At 38.5% G+C, this 16,465-nt stretch overlaps 1 protein-coding gene across 2 annotated transcripts in view; it reads right to left on the bottom strand.

Annotated features, from left to right (window-relative positions):
• FAM177B (family with sequence similarity 177 member B) overlaps positions 1 to 10,236 on the bottom strand; it is a 486,030-nt gene extending 475,794 nt beyond the window's left edge. The window contains exons 1-2 of one of the 2 annotated variants that reach the window (XM_044057916.1): positions 10,155 to 10,190; positions 9,988 to 10,062 (exon numbers count right to left, since the gene is read on the bottom strand). In XM_044057916.1, coding sequence (XP_043913851.1) covers positions 9,988 to 10,014 — 27 coding nt within the window. In that variant the 5' untranslated portion in view covers positions 10,015 to 10,062; positions 10,155 to 10,190. Of the gene's footprint in view, positions 1 to 9,987 lie in introns of both variants that reach the window. The other variant, XM_044057910.1, reaches the window with a different exon arrangement.
• Positions 10,237 to 16,465: the final 6,229 nt, after the last annotated feature.

Genomic DNA, 16,465 nt, shown 5'->3' with positions numbered 1-16,465 from the left:
GCTTTGCTCAGGCTCACTTCAATCACCTCCCACCCCAGTTCCCACCCACCTCCATATAATTTCCTTTATAGCTACCTACTTTGCACCACCCACAACATACACCCACCCCCTCCTGTCTTTCACTCCATAATAGACTATACCTCAACCCTCTTGGTACTACAACAAAATATTCTAACCCCTCCCCCCCTTACTAGTACTAGCTGGTATACACTAATATCCACTATCTAATAGACCAAAAAACTGTACTCCCATGCATTTTATTAACTAAAAACACCATACAATATGTACTCCTCCAAGAGTAAAAGCAATGCATTTCTAACTACATCCATCCTATTACTTCCTCTCCTACTCTTCCTTCTTATAGCCACATCACTTAACATCCACTTACACCCCAAACATATCTCGCCTACAAACCCAAATTGCTGTAGTCATATAAATAATCACCAAACCTTCACCATTTTTCCATCTATCTTCTCATTAAATACTCCCTTACCAAAAATACACTTACCTAACACCTAACTCACCCCTACCAAACACAAAACCAAATACTACTCCCCCACTGCTGATATGCTCAAACTCATCTACCTCCACAAAAGCATTCTCTTAGCAGGGGACATCCATCCCAACCCTGGTCCAATACACTCCACTGCTAGCCATCCTAACCCCAAAGTCAATAATCTCCAAACAAACATCTTTCCTTCTATTCAATAAACGTTAGGAGTATTCTGAACAAAGTAAGTGACCTACATGCTTGGATCTCCCACCATACTCCTAATATCCTTGTTCTGACTGAAACCTGGTTGAAATCTCAACACCAAGACATAGAGATCTTGGTCTCTGGCTATAGCATACACCATCTATCCTGCACTCTAACCACCTTACCATTTCTAGCTCTACTTTTACATCCCAAGCCTTCTCCCCAGCCGAAATTTTATCTGTAAGCCTAAATATTAATAGCCATTCCACTATCACTATTGTAGCAATTTACATTCCACCAGGTGATAATATCCCCCTACTGGAAAATATGCTTGCTCATATCTCCCAACACATCCCAAATGAAACTATCATTCTTGGGCATGTCAACATTAACTGGCTATCTCTCTCCTCTCAAAACTCCTCACAACACCTTAATCTCTACAGCTTTACTCAACTCATCTCTGATCCCACTTATTTCAATAACTCCCATACAGCCTCATCTCTCCTTGACTGGATTCTTGTCTCTCACCCTTCCAAATACCATAACCTGGAAATGCTACTAAATTCCCAAAGCGATCACTGTCCAGTAAAAATATTAAGATACAAATCCCATCAAGCTAAACCTCAAAGGTTTATCAAACACTGACAGCTAACAAACTTTAATCCTGAAACTCTCAAATCTTTACTATCAAAAGTGAACTGGAATCCCTTAAAACTACTCCCCTTGGATGAAGCTGTCCACTTTTTTAACTCCACTTTCCTTAGTATTTTAAATTCTCTGGTACCCCTTAGAACAGTCTGCATAAAGTCTAACATATCCCCATTGCTGACCGTAAACACTCGTGCACTATTAAAAAAAAAAAAAGACAGAGCATGGAAAATTTGGACTAAAACTAAACATCAACCAGACCTCCATAAATATAAAGAACTTTGAAATCTTGCCAAAAGTCACATAAATAAAGATAAGAAAAACTTCTATAATAATCCATCTTCTACCTTTAAATCCAACCCTAAAAAGTTATGTCAGTCTGTAAATCAAATACTACACCCAGGTATGCAAGCCTCCCCTAATCCTCATCTTGACAAAACACAAGAGGAAACTGCCTCAATATCCAAATTATTAAATCAAGACACAAACCATCCCACCAGCAATAACAGACCTAATAGCTCACACTCTTCTATCAGTAGTAACCCTACCACTCTCTTCTCCCTCAAACCTGTCTCCACTAACTATATTAAAACTCTACTATCTAAATTAAAACCCTGCTCCACATTCGTAGACAACATTCCCTCTACATTCCTTCAGGTTGCTGCTGATTTTCTTGCTTTCCCAGTTTCTATTCTAATAAACCACTCTATTATGGAATCCACAGTCCCTTTCATCTGGAAGCAATTTTACACCTTTCCAATACACAAAGGAGGAAACTCCAAGGATTTATCTAATTTTAGACCCATAGCCATACTCTTACCACTCTCCAAAATTCTGGAAAAATATATACACAATCATGTCTTACACTACCTTCTGCAAGAAAATCTACTCACACCTACTAACATGGCTTTCGTCCCATGCACAGCACTACAACAGCTCTCCTGTCTTTCCTAAACTCTGTATCGCTAGTTAGAGACAGTAACAAACTTATTTCCTGTCTCTTCATTGACCTCTCTAAAGGCTTTGATACAGTCTCTCATAAATTTCTTCTCCTTTAACTAGCAAACTTACACTTCTCTCCATCCACCATATTTAGTTTAACAGCTATCTCTCTGATAGACTTCAATCAGTGAAATGGCTCTCAGCTCCCCCCCCCTTCTTCCTGTTAAAACGGGTGTTCCACAAGGCTCCATCCTTAGGCCACATCTTTTTAGCATCTTTACCAACCTTCTCTACTCTTCTTGTCCTGGATCCTCAGTGATACAATACACAGATGATTCTACACTTATCACTATAGCTGAATCACCAACTCAACTAAAATCAGACACACAGTCCTCTTTTAACTCTGTAGAAAACTGGCTATCTGAATACCAACTTATTCTTAATCCAAAGAAAACCAAATTACTACTCTTTCTCTCTAAAAACCTTAACCACATAAAGTCTTCCTTCTCCATACTGTCACAAAATAATACTCAAATACAGGTGGACACCAGTACAAAACTCTTAGGTGTTACTACTGATGATAGACTAACCTTTGATTTACACGTCAATAATTGTATCCGAAAAACACATCTCAAGCTAGGTCTCCTTTATAGAAACAAAAAATATCTTACCAAAACAGCAAAACTAACCCTTTCAAATGCCTACCTCTTACCCACTTTACTTTATAGCTCCCGAATTCTCATCAGCCTCAACACTGGACTACTAAACAGGTTAGAAACAATTTATAACGGAATTGCCAGATTTGCTGCCCAAAATTCTTACAAGTCCCATCACTGTCTCTCAATAAAAGAACTAAATTGACTAGAATTACCTAATCTGCTTCGGTATAATCAATTTCAGATTATTCATTCCATTCTCTACAAATACTCTTTCTGTCCAACTATTTCATCTCTAATCTTTCATTACCTACCCACTAGATTACTCTGCAGTTCTGAACAAGGCCTACTAAAAATCTAAAAATGGGTCACCTAGTCTATAGCTTTAACCCTTCCAAGGCCTGGAATAGCCTACCACTAGATATAAGATCCCTTGAATATCCCAATCAATTCAAAACCACTACAAAAAATACCTTCATGAAAAATGGACTTGCCAATGTAATTATCCCCCGTAAACACTCCCCTGTAGCCTTTTACTTCTCTTCTCTCTTCCTTCCCTTCAAGAAACAAACTTACTACTTTATCTTCTCCTCTTGGTACATCACTGTACAAACATAACTAGTAAAATATTTCAGCTATGTAACTATTGCACTATTATGTATATAATATGTGATTATGAATGTATCCCTCTGATGAATGTGTTTCTATGTATTTCACTTGCCACAGTTTAATGTATGACACTGTAATGCAATAATGTGTGGTACTGATGACTGTAATGTGTGGCACTGTAAACAGTAATCTGTGGTACTGATTAATATATTTCTATATGTATTCAATATGTAAAATTTCTATTTCCTGCTTGAGCTTTTCTCCTCAGGCCTCTGCTGAAAATGGGCATTTGTAGCCCAGTCGGACAAACCTGGTCAACAAATATAAAATAAATAAATAAAATAATAAATAAATAAATAAATAACTAAATAAATAAATAAATAATACTTGCATATTTATTTGGTGACACTGTGGACCACTCCTAATAGCCTTGCTCTTGGTCAAACTACTATTTGTATTGATAGCAACATTACACTGTAAGATTGGACAGGGGCTTAAAGTAGCTGATAAGGAGTTGGCTGGTGGCAGTGATAACTACCTTATAGTCTGGGCAAAAGGGGCCATATCTATTAAACCTGTACCAGCCTCTCCCAGGTGTGTGTGTCAGCTACTTGGGCAGGGACACGAAGCACTGGTTGGACAGAGAGGGTACTGGAGGTTTTGGCTTGGCCACTCAGCTGAGATCTATACTCTATAGATGTGCGAGTGGGAAGTCTTATTGGGGATCTGTAGAAAGAGGGAGAAACCAGTCCCAGACTAACCGTGTTCTCTGTGCACTCTTAAGGGAAATTGCACTTGATGCAGAGAGTTACATCTGGAAATACTGTATACATCCTCCACTGGTGGCAGCGGTGAGGATTGAGGCTCCTTGATTACTTGTCTAGTTGTGGGTCATCACAAGTTACATCAGCTGAGTTACATTTATTAAGTTTAAAAGACTTTTATTTTTATGTACTGTATACAGAGCAGCCAACCAATTACTTCCTGATTCTGTGTCATCTTGCAGCACATTGTGACGAGGTCACAACGGGGGCAAACAGTGTGTAATTCAATACCTCAAGGTATTGAACTGAAGAGAGTCTAGCTATGCCAGGAACAGATAATTAGATTCTATAACATTTTGTAATATTGAATCTCATTAGTTGTTCTGATCAGAGCTCAAATGTTCCAGAGGACTCTATAGGACTGCTGAGCTCTGTCAGTGATGTCAAGTGCAGCAGTTCCACCTATATGTCAGATCTACTATTACAGTCTGGGAGCCACATATGACATACATGTTGAGCTGCATGGTCTTTAAGCTGTCCAGAGCCTTTCAGTTGAAAGAACATTTTTCATGCCAGCAGTAATCCAATCGGTGTTTAATACACATAGAAATACTTTATAGGATACTTTTGTCTTCTTAGGAGTGATCATCTCACTGTAGACAACTATTTATTACAGTGTTATATCTGTTATTACACTGGGTGCTAACCATTATACACATTTGTAGGAATCATATCCTGATCCATTTCTCTCATTACTTTTTATTTGAATATAGAAAATTTGTTAGTTACTGATGTACTGTCTGATTGTTTGACTCTATGACTGATTGATTGCAGGCTGTATAACTTTATGTGTTGAAATCTGCTGCAGATTACAGAAAACATGCTTATCGACTACAAGATGTTTATCCCCCTTATTGCATCATTAAAATATAAGATCACTTGACCTAGAATCATGGAGTACCTGACATCTGCAAAGCACACATGAAATACAGCACACATTTAATAAATATAGTTCCAGTGCAGAAACTAAACTACAATCTACATATTTTAGCATCACCACTTTACATTATGAGAGCATAATTAGTGCAAAAAGAAATAACAGCAAAAGCATCTCTGCACTTCATCTCTAAGATAAAACATAGTAGAATGTAAACAGCACTGCGGTCTCACAGCAAGAGGTTTTCTTGTTCAATTCTCATCTGGGGTGCCTTTCTTACACAGTCTACCTGTCCTCAAATACAGGATTCATGTCAGTTTTCTCTAGGTGGTCAAGTTTACTCCACCCACTCCACATACCACATGCTTATAAGTGTACATATGGTGTGTGAGCGCATATGCAGAGTCTATGTTAGACTAGTGCCTTATCCAAAACAGATATAATATCTTGTGCATACTGTTTACTAAACAGGCTGAAGTACCCCCACATCCTTGTGAAATAATAATGCAGTTTATTGGGAAATGAATACATGATTTAACTTGTGGGGGCATGCCAGGCAGATTGGGAAATGAATGTATGATTTAACTTGAAGGGGAGGGGGCATGCCAGGCAGATCTCCTCGTTTATTGGTTAATGACTACACTAGATCATGCAGGGGTGAGATTTGTATACAGCCTGCCTTTCAGAAGTGCTTCACTGCTACTTTAGGCAGAAGGTTGTGAGTGGCCAGCTTAGGGAAGGACAAAAGGAGAGCAGTCTGGTAGACAGAGATCAGAAGGTTGCATAAGCAGAGTAATCACTAAAGAAGGGAAGGTGACGAGTATGGTGCCACAGGGAAAATATTAAAGTCATTTTTTTAATTTTTATTGTTAACTTTAAACAGAGAAATGAACTGGACTGCAGGGGCCTTTTTAGCCAAACCTAGGTACAGGACACACAAATACATTAAGTACAAACAGGCCAGCAAAGTAGTTTACAACTTGTGGACAAAGTAAAGATAAATATGGAACCAGAAACAAGAAAAAAATTAAGTGGATATTTTATAGTATGACTGTGCTAATAATCACCAGTATAGTGACTTACTTAAAACTGACTTAATAAACAGTTTCACTCAGAAATTTTCAGCAGATGCAGGATATTGATGTAGTAATGTATGAAATCTAGTTAAGAAAGTACCAGGGGCAGGAAAAGAGAGGTGTTAGACGGCAAATGATGAAAAGAGTATAGTGAGCCTGTGAAGACCGGTAGAGAAGGGTGAAGGCTACCAGCCTAGTCAAATAGAATTTGGTACATAATTCTATCATTTGTAAATACTGTGAAATGTTGAACTTAAAACAATGTGGCAACATTGTCTTCTACTGTAAAGAAAGCTAAGTCAAGCATTTCTTGTTGGCCCTTTGAAATTAAAATTATTTCATCACTGCCTTTGATGTTTACAAATCGGCTCCAGACCGGCTAGATGAAGGCTTCCTGCCTATTCTTTTAAGGCTAAAGTTAATGACCAGAATTTACATGTGGAATGCCCTTTATTGCTCTAAGTGTAAAATAATGTAAACGTAGTTTCTGTCAGCCTGGGAACACCAGGAAAGTGTGAAATTATGTAATGTTTTATCAGAACTGCAGTTTCAATTTAAACAGTGAGAACCAGAGATTATTTAGCATTTTTGTCTGAACATCCAACTCAGCACTCTGCCTGTTGTCTTATGTAAGTTATTTTAGAAGTGTGTTTTCTTGTAAAAATAGCTAGCCCTATAAAGATTAGACTAAGTGTTTTTTTCTGTGATGTCAGAACTGTCCTACTGATTTATTTTAAGTATTTTTCTGTAATCTTTGAACTCTTGACTAGCACTGACTGTGTAGTAGAAAGTATTGTCTTGTGGTTTTAATTATTTATTATTAAATATTTTAAAACCTTTTAACTGTAGCTGGTTTGAGTAGAGATAATTTAAGCTCTAGAGTACATTGCATATTTATAGACTTTACTGACCAAGGCACTCTAATAAGCTTTGAGACTGTTTAAGTCATACTACCAACTGGATAATAATATTGCACAGTAATAATTGGACACCCTTTTAAGGGCCTTTGAGTAGCTGATAAGTATTAGTAGGTGGTGGCCAGTGGAACTACCATATAGTCTGGGAGAAAGGGGCACAGCTGGAGAAACTGTGCCAGCATTCCCCAGGAGTGTTTGAGTGGTTGTATAACCTTTTCTCAAAGTGCATGTGTGTGTGTGTGTGTGTGTGTGTGTGTGTGTGTGTGTGTGTGTGTGTGTGTGTGTGTGTGTGTGTTTGTGTGTGTATGTCAGCTACTTGGGCAGGGACATGAAGCACTGGTTGGACAGAGAGGGTGCTAGAGGTTTTAGCTTGCCCACTAGGCAGATATCTGGACCCTATAACTGTGCCAGTGGGGAGTCTTATTGGGGACCTGGAGAGCAAGAGAGCGACCAGCCCCAGACTGACTGTGATCTCTGTGTGCTCTTAAGGGAAATTGCACTTTCATATGTGCATTTGTTATCTTTTCCTAATATACGAGATGCCCCTCTCTGGTGTTGGTGGTGAGGATTGAGGCTCCTTCATTGCTGGGCCAGGGCACGGGCGTCACAGAGCCCTCCAATCAAACTAAGATATTAATAGAAATGAGATGTCAGAGGGCATCCACAACTAGTTCAGGGATCAGAAGTTGTTTCAGTGTCTTTATAGCACAACACAGAAAGAACCGAATGAAAATATATATTTGAAGACAATCTCAATGGTCTGTGTACATATGGAAAGGAGGGAATGAGATACTAAGAATGGAAGAGTTTTCAAAGGTATGGCCATTTATTTTGAACTGAAGATATGAGAAAGAAAGTACATGACATGGAATCTTAGAAACCAATCACAAAATGGGTGGAGTGAATGATACTGGCAAAGGGAGGGCAACAGAAAAGGGTAATGATAATGCACAAAGCATAAGAATTAGGCAACATGACAGGACACTAGTGGTAAATCTTGCTCTTTGACTATGGTCTCCAGTTCCACAAACTACATTTTAGGAAACAAAAAGCTAAATGCACAAAGCTATGTGTAGTGATAAGTGTTCATTACAAGATAGCGCACTATGTCAGGAGTCTGAAGTGGGGATCACAAAGGGTAGATCCTACTACCTCTCCTTTCCTGTGTAATAACAGTTTTTATTGCTGTCAAGTCATAGTACTGCATTCATTATACCTTACCTTACTTTCGGGGTCCTTTTCATTATAGCTCTGGAATAAATTACATTCTCACCTTCATTCGTCAACTCTCAAGAAAGCAACACACCATCATCTCTTCTTCTTCACCTGCTATACCAGAATGTCGTCTCCTATATGTATTTCATCACTACATCACTTCCCCATTTGTATACTTTACTAATGTACACTTTTTGTAGTTACAACCTTCTTTTACATATTCTTTACATACTTATGATTTCTTGTTTATAATAATTACTGCTTCTAAGTAGGCTCATGCCACGGCGTGTAATTTGTTACAGTTTGCCTAGGTCACACTTTGCAAATGAGCCTTGACTCTATATGCATTCTCCTCTTACAGTTCTTTAAATAAGGAAAAGTCCATGAAAGTTGTCAGGAAAAATACTTAAAGAAAGGGTGATGGATCCCTGCAGCAATCTTTTCTACCGCTGGTAATTGAGATGAAAATTGTGGTAAGGTTCCAGATCCTTGAAACAGGCATAAGGAGACAAAGAGGGTAAGGAAATGTAGTAAAGCTAGGGTGCAACAGGCAGGCAAAGCGAGAGCTTTGGTAGATACAATTAACAATATATGAAAAGAACTGGTCAAGAGACTTTGCATGACATTATTGTCATTTTTATTTTTACGTGGTGCTCATGCAGTGACTATATTAATCATCTTACACTCATCTTTTAAAATCAGATCCTTTATAGTACCAACAGTTTTGCACCTGAAAATAATTAGCAAAAAATGCACCATCTCAGGTAAGTGTTACTGGTTAGAGCCTAATTTCATTTTTTTTGATATACCTGAAAATTCTTACCCTGCTTTTGGTTTGACTTTAAATAACTCTTTTATGATAAAAAAATGAGTTTGCTACTCCAGTGCCATTTTTTACAGCTGAAATATGAAAGAATAATAGTAACTGTTGCTAGCATGATTATTAGTTTGAATAAAAAGCTGTAAGAATGATATGAAATATAAAGGGTTAATTTAGGAATAGTATAAAATGCTGAAAAAGAGGAAGTAGTAAGTGTGCTGGCACAGCTTAATTAGATATTGGCATCCATGTAAAGGAGTAGGTTAAATGCAAGTAACAGCAAGAAACAAACAGAAGACGTCATATCATTTTTCAAAATATATCTATAATTTGCTGCATCAGTATATTTGCAAGTCACAGGCTTCCTGAACCCTTTCAGGAATTAATAGACAAAGTGTCCAGTGAGTTAACTATGTAAGATTGGTGCTTTAATCAGCATTATTACACTCATGCCTCCTTTTAGAGCATTGTGATGTATTACAGGAAGTAATTCTTGTATATTTAAAAAAAATAATAAATATAACAAGACTGTCTTAATACATTGTACATGTTGTTAATCAGTCTTTCTCATGTAAATCAGGACAGAAAGAAAGGACTATCAACATTACTTTGTAGAATTAAAGCATTACTGTCATGATCCGTTTGTACAGTCTGCATTAAATAAACTCTGGGCTTAAATAGTTCTGGGAAAAAAGAACTGACTTACCTGCAGAGTCTTGTCACTAGTATCCATTGTTTATGTCATCCATTCTCCTATATCCACATCATGAAAGTAGATGCACTTTAAAAGTAAGAAAAACAAAGTACTGACTTAACTGAATCCTCTGAACACCATGTTCATAAAGTAGTTACTTTGTACAAAAAGCATAGTACTTGTTTAGAAACCTCAGAGCTGATTAAATGTAGAACCATCAACTGTGCCCAAGAAAGCCAAAGGGGTGTCAGAAAGGAATGACGAATGTTGAGTTTGTACAGGATCTTGCCAGCAGCTTTTAGTGTACATGTATCAGATTTCTTACATGCTCTCAGACAAACAGCAGGTGTTCACAATAAGATAAAGGAGGTTTACGATTTTCATTTGCAACAATATGTATAACAAAAGGGTAGCAAACCCAATGGGCCCCGGTTCCAAAAGACTTGTTCTCAGTGTAAGACAGCAGGCTGAAAGTAGGTGCTTTGGAATCTGGTCCCTGGTGTATGCCTGTTCATAAACAGGACTTACACTGAATAAGTCACTTACACTGAGAGTAAGCCTTTTAGAATCAAGGCAGACCTACTCTGAGAACAGCCCTTCTGGAATCTGGCCCATTGACTCCTTAAACATGCATTTTGCAAGACTACAGATTTCAGACTAGCATTAAAATGCATATTTTTAGGAAAGTTATAAAGAATTAAATTCATTTACTTTTTTACTTATTAATTTTGACTTGGATGGTCTTACTATGCTTGCCAATGAAACTTCTTTTTTTATCGGAGGCCCATGAGCTAAAAACAAGTTAACTCTTTTTTTTATTTTTAATTAAGCTATATAAATACATAAAAGTAAAAAGTAAGTTGTTTGGAATTACACGGTATGCAGTTAAGATGTAATGGGATTCATATCCAGGGCCAGATGTTAATCACTTCTGTATTTACTCACAATAAAATAATACTAGATCTTAAAATTAGGGTAGCATTTGGACTACAATAAAACTTGAGCTGTACAGTACACAATATCTGCATGGTGTATTAAAACTCCTAGTTTATTACATATTACTGATCCATTGTATCATGAATCCCAGCATCTCACTTTCATCCCAGTTCTTAAATACCCCCACTATGTGATACAGTTTGGAACTAAAGCATAACAAAAACACAAAAACTGGCATCAAATAAGGACCAGATAGCTTGCTTTGTTTATTTATTTAACATTTGTTAACCAGGTAAATTTTAGTCCACAGCTTCCGGAACAGGCTATCCGAAGTCTCTATAGACTTCTTAGTAAAAATAATATCAATGTCACCCCTCAGTCAGCTTCTTTCTGTATTTCCACATGTGCCTTCCTATTCATGAATAGCATCTCTTCTAAATGATGCTGTTCTCTTAGACTTTGTGAGCTCCCTTGAGATGTACTTCAATAATACGCCTAACAGTACAAAGTTTATTTTGTCTTTTTTCATGTGACATCTAATCATCTGTTACAGATCCTCAGCATTTTTGATGATGTTGTTTGCATTTTGTTCTGTCAGTACACTTTCACAAGGGGGGGGGGGGTGTCTGCAGAACTATATAAGATCATCCACATATGGTGTCACCATTTGTCTGCATAGAGGAATAATACACTTTTGCTACTGTGTTTTATTCACCATACCCTATATCCATTGAAGGCAGCCACAGTGGTGCAGTGGTTAGTGTTGTTGCCTCACAGCAAGAGGTTCTCCGGTTCGATCCTTGGCTAGGGTGCCTTCTGTGCTGAGTCTGCATGTCCTCCCTGTGATCGCGTGGGTTTCCTCCGGGTGCTCCGGTTTCCTCCCACATCCCAAAGACATGCTGTAAGTGGATTGGACACTCTAAATTGGCCCTGGGTATGAGTGTGTGCATGTGTGTGCCTTCTGTGGAAGGTTGGGTGCAGGGCTGGCAACTCGACACCGTAATACTCTACTGCCAACCGGGAAAAGCCGAAAGAAGAAGAAGACCCTATCCCCATTGAGAAGGGCTTGGGATCCATATGGTGGTTAGCTTAATTGGAAGTGGAGTTATTGTGTTATTTGTATGCTACAGTCATCTCTTTATTCAGCCCTGGCCACTTGCCTCCTCCTAGGAGAAGTATTTGGAAGCACTGCAGGACTGTGATCCCTAGAACAGATGACTAATTTGTTGTTCTTGCGGCACAGCTGCAACCATCCCTGCAGGAATTAAGCTGATTTTTCAAGTTTCTAGACCCTTTATTGTGATCATATTCACAAGACTCAGGCTGGCAGTAATATGATCACCTGAAATTTACTAAACCATGGAGCAGTACAAATCTGCTCATATATGGTGATCTAAAGAGACGTGTAAAACAAATCTTCTAATACTGAACTGCTTCTGTTTGCCAGTGGTGAGAACAATGACTAAGTGTAACATCACTCTATTTTTGCATTCTTAAACTACTGCCATTCTACATAAAGCTGCCCTTTGTTGCTAAACTATAAAATACAGTTGTGTAAGATGGACTTACCCATAGCAGTAGCTGTTCAAATTCCTCACTGCTGCAGTAGCCTTTAGGCACAGGATAAACAACCTACTAGCTTCACAAAGTTCTGTCTCCCTTCCACACTTCCACTCTGACTGCTGATTTGTCAACCATATGAAGGAAAATGAGCAGTCAGAGTTAAGACTTGTTCAGGACTTTCTTGCTCCTGAGGACAGAACGGGTGAACTAACTCAAACTCAGAAAGCTATAATAGCACCAAAAACCTTTACATCCCCACCAGCAACTATATACAGAAGAAGAGGGTTTGTGCAGCTTCTGCAAGAATAAGGAATTTGAACACGTACTGTTACAACTTACACAACTGTAGTATTTTCATCATTCTGACTGCTGCAGTCACCTTTATATGGGTTGATTACCAAAGCCTTTCCAACCTGAGAAGGAAAGACATGGATCTAGGATTCCTTGGAGAATGGTCCTAGCAAAGCTTATATTGGACCTAGAAAAGGAATCCAGTTTGTAACACTTTGCAAAAGTATGTGCAGACGGCCATGCAGTCGCCACTAGAATACTTGTACAATCTGCCCCTTTCCAATGTGCCATCAAAGAAACCAAGGCTCTAGTAAAATGTGTGTTGATAGATTTACTGTGGTGGGTAGAACAAAAGGCAATAGCTGAAGACAACCATTTTTGACATGGATTGCCCTTTGTTTGTCTCATCATAAGAAATAAACAGCTAATTCACTTTTATAAAGGGCTTTATTCTGTCAAGATAGTGCCTGAGCCACCTATGTGCATCCAGAATATGTAGAATCATTTCACCTTGATTCTTAGGAGTTGGATGAAAGACTGGGAGATTAACATACCTCTCAATCTCTTAAAGTAATAAATCTGCACAAAGCCACAAATAATGGGGGGGGGGGGATGCCCCAAAATAGGGATACTTTTAAAATATTGCTCTTACAAACTTAGAAAGTTATTAGAATAACAGTTTTTGCATTAGCATAGATTTTCTGAAGGATATGAAGTCTAAAAATCAAGTGTCTGCCATTATTTTCTGACTTCTGTCCTCAATGTTTTGCCAATGATTTGCAAGAAAACTATGATTTTATGAGGAAAGGACCAAAAATATGAGTAAAAAATCTGGACATTCTGCAAAAATCTGGACAGTTGAGAACTATGGAGATTAATGGTTTGATTCGAAGTAAACTCTGAAACTGCTTTGAGCATGAATGAGAGATTTGTCCTTAATGAGTGCCTATCTGTGGAAAATCAGATAAGCTCACCCACCATGAGAGCTTGCTACTCAGATACTCTTCTTGCAGATGTCAGAGTAGTGAAAAGTACAGTTTCCCATGGAATGAATCTTAATTTGCCTGATGGGCAAGTTCAAATGGAGACATAGGTTCATAGGTGTATACTAGGCTAACGACTACTAGAGCCTTTATAAGCCTAGCCATGCAACTCAAATCTATCTCACAAGTTATTGTGCCTTATAGGTTATTTTAAGAGGTGTGTGTTAGGGCAAGGTTTCATGGCTGCCTCTACCCGTCAGAGACATATTTGCACACCAGCGATGAATTTCTGATTTCCCATCCATTGGTTCAGGTTACACTTGAATATGGTTAGGGAAGGGTTCTATTTCACATGGATGGGAAGCCTAATTCAGAGAATGTCTGCGATACATACCTGTCCCTCTAATATGTCCTATTTAAGTTGTAAGCAAAACTTAAATCCTTACATCTAGTAGTTCTGGTGCCTCTCAATGGTCTGTAGAAAACAAATTATAGTGATAGAGCTTTGAGGCAATCTACATAGGACATTGTGTATGTGCCCTGTATTCTTTTTGTGAGGAACTTCCATGGATATTCCAGTTGTTGCATGAACCTTATCAGGTACATACCAAAGGATACATTATACTTAATGATGGCTCTGATGAGATACAGAGGCACATTGACTTCCCTGGGCCTAGATGCCATTCCATTAAGTATATGCTGAATGATGTAGAATTAATTTTCTTATCACCTTAGAAAATCTGGACAGTTGAGAACTATGAAGATTAATGGTTTGATTCGAAGTAAACTCTGAAACTGCTTTGAGCATGAATGAGAGATTTGTCCTTAATGAGTGCCTATCTGTGGAAAATCAGATAAGCTCACCCACCATGAGAGCTTGCTACTCAGATACTCTTCTTGCAGATGTCAGAGTAGTGAAAAGTAAAGTTTCCCATGGAATGAATCTTAATTTGCCTGATGGGCAAGTTCAAATGGAGACATATCAACACACATTTTACTAGAGCCCAGAAAGACTCCTACTGATGACCAACCTATCTGTGGAGGTTGTCTCTCCAGTACTAACTTCATGGGTTCTGTCTGTGAGCAAGATGCCTATCAAGTGAGTTACACAGAATGATTTTGTCAGTTTGTTTGTAATGTCTGAGTGGAGTATTGTATCAAATGCCTTAGCTAGGTCAAGGTAGGCAGTATGCACTGTTCTGCCGCCATTCATTGCCTTGGTGACCTTCTCAAATAAGCCCACCAGGTTCAGTAGGCATGAACTGCCTTTGACAAATCCAAACTGGATTGGTCCAGTGTCTAAAAGTTTCCTATGTCACTGTTAATTATTAACATGACAATTCTTTCTATGACTTTGCATATGAGACTAGTCAGATTAATGGATCTGTAGTTCCTGGGATCCATTGATGGTCCACCCTTGTGCAGCAGGACAACTGTTTCAGTCCTCCATTCATGGGGCACAAAGTGTGTGTGGAGGTTGTGACTGAATAGTGACTCCAGTAACACTGATGGGTCATATTTCAGAGTATTTAGGAGGCATTCTGGATACTACCGGGGCCTATTGAAGTTGCATTATTGGCTTTACAGAGTGCATCTATGACCTGCACCTACTGATAGTTGGAGGGATTATGCTGGGTGGTATTTCCTGTGGGGTGGCTGGAGGTGAGAGGGGTGAAGTTGGAAATGAATTTGTCAGTAAGTAAATTTGCTATATCTCCTGGTTCCATTTACCACCAATTCGGCACACTGTTGTGTACTGCCTTTGCGGTTTTGGGCATAACTAAAGAAGACCTTATGGTTGTCCTTGGCCTGAGACACACTGGACCAGATTCTTTAATGCCTACACTAAGTGTACAGTAAGTGCGTATGATCTATATTCAAGACCACCCCTACTACATTTTTTGTGCTTTATAGTCATGCAGAAAGATTACACTAATTGTACATGTAGTCTGCACATTGTGGTAATCTTTATGAATCCCCCTCAATATTTAAGGCTGCAAGAAAATTAGTAGGAAAACTAAAATCAGGAGGAAGAAGGTGTGAGTTCTATTGTCTGTTCACTCAGAACAGTGCATATTTCTGTAGGCGTTAATGAATCCCAGTGACTATCTTTACCTCAAAATATGGTTTGTTGGCCCTAGCTATGACTTTTTTCTTTTGTTACACAAACTGTTTAATTTTGGACTTTACCAGGGTGGTTTTGTTTTTTGAGATAGTTTTGGGCTTACTTCTGGTAGGTACAACAGCCTCTATACAACATAGTTAACTTTTACAGAACAATGAGGCAGGGTTGGCATAATGGTTAAGATATTCACCTTAGAGATACACATGTACAGGGTTTGATTCTGACCTCTGATTAGTGGCTTAGGCTTGTAGTAGTCTGCACACTGACAGCCTAGTATCTACCTCTGAACAAAGGAGTCATCATAATTATTTTTGGAAAGAACTTCTGAATCTTTAGAATTTCAATGGATATCAGACAAAATATGCATGTAGGTGCATGCATGAATGGGTGTGCCTTCTTTGAAAGTTGGACATCGGGCCAGCAACTCGGCACCGTAAAAATCCACTGCCAATCATTAGCGGACCGGAGTTCCTCTGTGGCGACCCCCTAACCGGGAAAAGCCAAAAGACAAACAACAACATCAGAAAAAAGAGTGGAAAAGTCCAAAGGTACATTCCCTGTATGACAGAGTCAAGGAGGATTTCTGAACATT

The sequence above is a fragment of the Protopterus annectens genome, chromosome 1.part2 (assembly GCF_019279795.1).
Source record: "Protopterus annectens isolate FY-2018-M chromosome 1.part2, PAN1.0, whole genome shotgun sequence".
Lineage (NCBI taxonomy): Eukaryota > Metazoa > Chordata > Ceratodontiformes > Protopteridae > Protopterus > Protopterus annectens.
The sequence above is the reverse complement of the archived record's forward strand: the minus strand, read 5'-3'. Positions and strand labels throughout refer to the sequence as shown.